General features: G+C 63.1%; 3 protein-coding genes across 3 annotated transcripts in view; 2 read left to right on the top strand and 1 right to left on the bottom strand.

Moving 5' to 3' along the window:
- Nucleotides 1-32: 32 nt before the first annotated feature.
- Nucleotides 33-584, top strand: EMIHUDRAFT_247670 (hypothetical protein; the record flags this gene model as incomplete). The annotated part of the gene is made up of 1 exon (XM_005764355.1): nucleotides 33-584. One exon carries the CDS (start codon nucleotides 33-35, stop codon nucleotides 582-584), a length of 552 nt encoding a protein of 183 aa, XP_005764412.1.
- A 2,042-nt stretch (nucleotides 585-2,626) lies between these two features.
- On the bottom strand, nucleotides 2,627-3,352 carry EMIHUDRAFT_120222 (hypothetical protein; the record flags this gene model as incomplete). Its single annotated transcript, XM_005764354.1, has 1 exon — nucleotides 2,627-3,352. One exon carries the CDS (start codon nucleotides 3,350-3,352, stop codon nucleotides 2,627-2,629), a length of 726 nt encoding a protein of 241 aa, XP_005764411.1.
- A 2,029-nt stretch (nucleotides 3,353-5,381) lies between these two features.
- Nucleotides 5,382-5,959, top strand: part of EMIHUDRAFT_120221 (hypothetical protein) — a gene marked incomplete at both ends in the record, with an annotated part of 1,272 nt that continues 694 nt past the window's right edge. The window contains one exon of the mRNA XM_005764353.1: nucleotides 5,382-5,839. Within this exon, the coding sequence (XP_005764410.1) occupies nucleotides 5,382-5,839 (458 nt within the window). The remainder of the gene's footprint in view (nucleotides 5,840-5,959) is intronic.

The following is a 5,959-nucleotide window of genomic DNA, read 5'->3' as shown; positions in this document are numbered from 1 at the left end:
CCAACGGCCACCTCGACGTTGTGAAACTCCTCATGGATGCTGGCTTCGTGGACCGGGCAGGATCATTGCAGACAGCAGCGGCGCCGATCGAGAACGTGAAGCCGCTACTGACGGCCGCGGGCGAGGCCGGACATGCGTCGGTTCTTGCCCAACTCCTCGAGCACAAGGCGGACCCCAACGCCGTCATCACCGGGAGCTACGCCGGCAGCTATGGCTCCCGCGGCACATGGGAGACCCCGCTCTGTGCAGCGGCAATGGGCGGGCACCTCGATGCAGTCAAGGTGCTGGTGGAGAACGGAGCGGAGGTGAACCGACCGGGTAAGAGCGGTGACACACCGTATGCCCTCGCGAGACGACACAAGGAGGTTCGCGAGTGGCTGGTGATCAACGGCGCCGTGGCCGAGGGGAGGAAGAACAAGCTCGACGTGGGCAAGTTTGCCAGCCTCGGTCTCCAGTTGGGCGCGGGTCCGAGCCAGCATGTGGCCGAGTCGAGGGACATAGGCAACCTCACGAGCGAGGTGAGAGGGGAGCAACCAACGACGTTCCTGCCGCGTCGGCACGGGCAGGAACGAGGAAGCTGCTGAACCTGAAGCTCTGGTGCTGCTGCGCCGTGCTGGGGGTGGGGCTGTGGCCCACGGCCACGCCGCAGCGGGAATGCCGAATGCCGCGCGGACGACGGTGAATGAGGAAACTCATGGGGAAAAACAAAAAGGCTCTTGTGAGAGCAGAAGGAAAAGAAGAACCTGGTATCAATGTTGTACGATTATGTGTGACACTCGACGGGGCCGTACTACGGCAGTGTCTCCGAGCTAACTAAATCAGTAACCAGCCTCCGGCGGGGCCCCCCGCTACCATCCAAACCCGAGTACCGGTCTACTAATCATAGATAGAGGCTCAAAGTGTGACATATAAGTCCACATACATACGACATACACATACACAAAGCAACTCTCACGACACACGGGCACCGGGTGGAGCGGGGCGGCGGCGGCGGCAGCAGCACGCGCGGGCGGACGGATTCGGACGGGGCGGAGCAGCGACCGCCTGGGCGGCCGCTGCTCTGTCTGCCAGAGCCCGCCGTCTGCCCAGCTCGAGCGCCGTCAGGTGCAGGGAAGCGTGGCGGCGCGGGGACGCGCGGCGGCGAGTGGCGAGCAGGCGAACGGCCCGCGCGCGGCGAGGCGGACAGGAGATCGGCAGGCGGGTGATGGCCGGAGAGTAAACGCGCCCAGCGATCGGAGACGAGCCGATCGTCGCTCGGCCGCAGCTGACCTCGACGGCGTGCGGAGCGCGACTGTCGGTGTCGGGGGGCGGCCGTCATGTGGCGAGGAGGGAGGACGACAAGTGCGCGTCGTACGGGTCGCTCTTCATCGGCCAGTCGAGCGGACGGTGGCGTCGGTCAAAGTGAGGGCCGGTGAGGCCGGCGAGATTCGTTGCGAGATAGGAATTCACAGCCTTGTTATGAGAAGAAAATACGTCGTAGGAATTCAGCTCGCGCACATCTCCCTCTTAACCCACCTCTAACATCACAATAGTGAATTCCTACCCGTTCGCCGCCAACAAGTTTGGACGCTCTTGGGACGCGCAGCAAAATCAGGCAATTCCAAAGGGGACTTCTGGGGCGGCCAATTCACAGACCTTGTTATTGAGAAGAAAATACGTCCTGTGGCGCTTTGCGCTGGTCTATGAGAGGTTGAGGTGCGAGCCCTGGAGGCCCTGGGGATGGGGGGAGACTACCCGCGGGCCTAGAAGGCTCGCGCGCAGGGGGGTGGGACATTGAGATTGAAGGCGGAGGTGGAGGCGGCGGAGGCTCGGCGAGCACGGCTGGGAGCGGCAGAGGATTCAGGATCGGTTCAAGCACTGATCTGAGAAGAGGGGTGGCTTTGGTTGGTCACGATCGGGACGGATGACACGTCTGATGCAGACATGCGGTCACCCTCGATTCCTGTTTGTTGAATGTTGAAGCCCTCTTCGATGCAGTCGCAGGAGTGATAACCCATCGAGGTGGGAGCCGCCTGCGGCATACTGAATCCTCCACCGGTGACACGAGCCGACTCGTCCCGCTCCTCGAGCGGCTCGTTCACCTTCCCAGCCACGACCTGCACAGCAGCATGGCCATCCTCCTCCTCCTCCTCCTCACTGTAGTTGTCCCACCCGTCGTCGGAGTCGTCGCCACGGCGATGCAAGCGGCAGTAGAGCTCCGATTCCTCTGCTATGATTCCTCTGCTTCCTCTGCTATCTGCTGCGCCAGCACTGCCTCCCACTCAGGGTCGGCAGCAGAGCCAGCCGATCGCTTTGAGCAGAGCAGCGCATTGCCACGTCCTTGTCGCAGAGCTCCACCGCGGCGAGAGACTTGGTGACAGTGGCGACCGACGTGCCAGTGGCGCGGCTGGCATCGCCAGCAGCGAGGCCGCCAGCATCGCCGCCGCGCACCGCGGCGTGGGGCGCAGCAGCGTGCACCGTTCGCGGGGCCACCACATCGTGATTCGTGTGTTACGACGACATCCGACCTGCTTCACACCTGCCGAGCGGGACTACTTATGTTTTCGTAAACGTAGTTGTGGCCCCCCGCTACGTCGCACGAGTGCAACCGGGTAGCGGGGGGCTAAAATCCGTAGTTAGAGCACACTCAGTGATGATTCTCGCCGTCCCTGATTATCTCGACGACATCCTTGATCTGCGGGATCCTCGCGCGGAGGTACTTTGCTAGGCGATCGAAGAGGCCCTCGACATTCTCGCAAGCCTGCCTCGGCTTGAGCTCGAGCCGCGTGCCGACCAGCCGAACCGAATCGAACATGCCGTGGATCTGCCCGTAGTCGCTCCCGCCGACCCGGCGGGTGTTGAAGACCGCTCTCGCATAGTCGCTCTGGACAAACTCGGTGAGCACCACGCCGACACTCGAAGACAAGGGCGGGCTCCAAGCGCAGTTCGCCTCGCCCGACAGCATCGAAGCCGTCCAACGAAAGCTACTGTCCAGCGGGAGCGCGTTGGCGGTGGCCGCTGGGCTTGCCGCCTCCGCCGCTGCCGCCTCCGCCGCTGCCGCCTCCGCTGCTGCCGCCGCGACACGGGCCGCCCTCAGCCTCGCCCGCCCCTCTGCGCTCTTGGATTCGTACGCCGCCGCCTGCGCCCACACCGCACGCGGTTTGCCGGCGACGGTGTTGCGCGCTCGTCGCTCAGCCCACCAGACGTCGAACGCGTTCGCCTCGGCAGCGGGATGCCGCAGCCCATGCTGCTGTGGTCGCAGGCGACGATGCTGCTGTGCCGGCGGGAAGGCGGACGACGTGCAGTAGGCGGCGGCGGCGGTGTTGCCGGCGGGGAGTACGAGCAGAGAGAGAAGTCGCCAGCGACTCGGCATGTATGCCTGAAAATAAATAACGGACCGGCCCTCAGCGGAGCTGGGAAGAGGACCGCGGAGATGTACGCGATACTCGCATACTTACGCAAAATGGCGAGCGCGAGCGATGCGCAATCGCGGAGGTGCTTAGTGCTATGCGACTGCAAACCCGCGCTGCAGCAGATTGAGAATGCGCACCGCAAAGGGATGCCAGAAGGCCTGAGGGACTGGGAGAGAGGCGGGCTCCTGGAGGCGATCGCTTACTATAAATAACGCAAAGGGATGCCAGTGTATGCTGAGAATTCAACGTCCACTGTGGGTTCCACCTCCCTGGGGGTAGAGGATGCCCGGGTGACGTCGGAGCTTGTCGGAGATCAAACATTCACGTTAAGTTCTAACAGGGTGTCACGCATGGACGGGCCGCCTCGGGACTGGGTGAGATCGTTCTTAGCAGAGAATAGCCATAAGGCCCACACACAACCGCCGCATCAGGCGGGAGCGGAAGGAGTTCGAGAGTGTGTATAGGAACGGAGCGGCCATGAGGATTCAAGCCGTAGTGAGAGGTATGCTTGAGAGGCTGATGTGGCCACTGCGGAAGGCGCTTGCGAACTAGTCCCCCTACCCGAAGAGACCCCGGCGCCCGTCGGCAAGTGTGCCGGCGCACAACCACTCAACCACGCTCCAGACCGCGCTGCTGATCCGGCAAATTGGACGACCTCGTGCCTCTCGGCTTCTCTTATGCGTGATGCCAGCAGAAAGGTCGCTGATTCATGCTCAAATGCGGCACCGCGAATCTTCGAAACAGCTGCCGCTGGCATCCGCCGTGGACTAACGAAAACTGCGATCTCAGTGCCCCAGCACGCAAAATTTTCTCTGCGGGGCGGCCGCCCCGCACCCCGCCCGGGATGAATTCACACCTCTCAGCTGCTGTTCACACCTGGAAAACTCATCGGATTTGGGCCACTTGCCTGGGCGACCCCGGACCCTTGGCGGACGATCATGGTGCCCCCCGGGACCCCCCGTGCGGGGGCCTTCGTCGTCCCCAGCGGCGGTGCTGCGCGGGAGGCGGCCGCGGGCTCGATCAGCTTTCCCTAGCACGGATTTAGCGGACGTTCTTGGCTTCAATTTTACGAACGAAGAGAATGTCTTGGCACCAGCTGAAGGCTTGCACGGCCCAGATCGATATTCGGATTTTGCTATTTGTTCGTGTGGGGTTTTGTTGCAGATTTGTCAATGGTACCGCGTCTGCGACGCGGGCGCCTTGCGGGCAGAGCACTTGCTCCCTTAGCGCGGTCAAAAAGAAAAAAGAAAATTGACGATCTGACTGAGTCCCTCCGCTGCCCGCGCCTCCTGGCTGCGCTCGGCTCGAAGTGCCTCGCCAGATCCGTGAAGATGGGAGCGGTAGCTCCGGTGTTGCGGACCGCGGCACGGGCGAAGCGCGCGAGGTGCGGACCGCCGTGCTAGGGGCGCCGGGCGGGCGCTTCATGGGATGGGTCGTAGGACTTCCGGAGCGCCCGCCGATCTGCACGCAGAGCAGATGCACGCAGAGCAGACGGCGCCGGGGGCCCGCATTTCTTTAAAAGAAAGAAAGAAAGAAAACACACAACCCAAGGGAGGGATGGGAGAACGGCACGCCGCCACCACACAGGGATTTTAAGGAGAGGAGTGTGGTGCGCTAGCCGTCGCCCACCCTGGGGAGTCTGCCTCTTCGTATCTCTTTTCGCAGTCTCTCGCCGCTTCTCGCTGCAACCTTCATGCCACCTCGCGGCCGTCCCACTCTCGTCGGTCTCTCCCTTGTCACTTCCTCCTCTGTCGCGTCGTTCTCTTCTGCCTCGTCCTGCGACGCCGCCTCCTGTCGGTCCCTTGTTCTCGCGGCTTCTTTCGCCTTGCGCATTTCTTTAAAAGAAAGAAAGAAAACAGACAACCCAAGGGAGGGATGGGAGGACGGCACGCCGTCGCGAGCGAGGTTCATCCCTGGGTTTCTTGCCGTCGTGCCTGGGCACTCCCAGCGGATCTCACCTAAAGTAGCCCCAGGAGCGCAGCACAAATCATGGACACTGTTCGCGTCGCCGCCGAAAGCTCCTGCTCGCGCGCGACTGCGCTCGCGGCCGCCAAATCGGCCGCCTCGCTCGTCTTTACCGCTTGCTGGTACTACAAGTGCGGCCGAGCTCTCCTCTATGCGCCGCACCACGTCGCCGCCTCGCTCGTCAGCGTCATCGTCATACGCTGGTACCACCGGCGCACGGCTGCGCCTGCGACGCTAGTCGCCGTTGCGAGAGAGGAACTGCGCGGCATCGCCAGCGACTGGACGGCGCCGCTTGCGAATTGCGCGCGCGCTCACGCCGTGTCGTGGAAGCGGCTGTACGTCGACCTCTGCGCGAGTGCGAGCGCGCTGCCGTCCTACGCGAACCTCGGCCCGCTGGGCCTCGGCCGCATGATCCACGGGTCTATGTGGCTCCCGGCGATGCAGGTCGCTGATGCGGGGCACGCGCTGCTCATATTTAGCCGGTGGCGCGGCGCGCTGGTCTGCATCGACGCGCTCGTGCTGCTGCTAATCTTTGCGGCTTACATGCTGCTGACGCACCTTGCAAACACTCTTGCGCACCGCTTCTTCGCGCACCGCTGCTT

The sequence above is a fragment of the Emiliania huxleyi genome (assembly GCF_000372725.1).
Source record: "Emiliania huxleyi CCMP1516 unplaced genomic scaffold EMIHUscaffold_596, whole genome shotgun sequence".
NCBI lineage: Eukaryota > Haptophyta > Isochrysidales > Noelaerhabdaceae > Emiliania > Emiliania huxleyi.
Note: the sequence above shows the minus strand (reverse complement) of the source record. Positions and strands in the feature narration are given on the sequence as shown.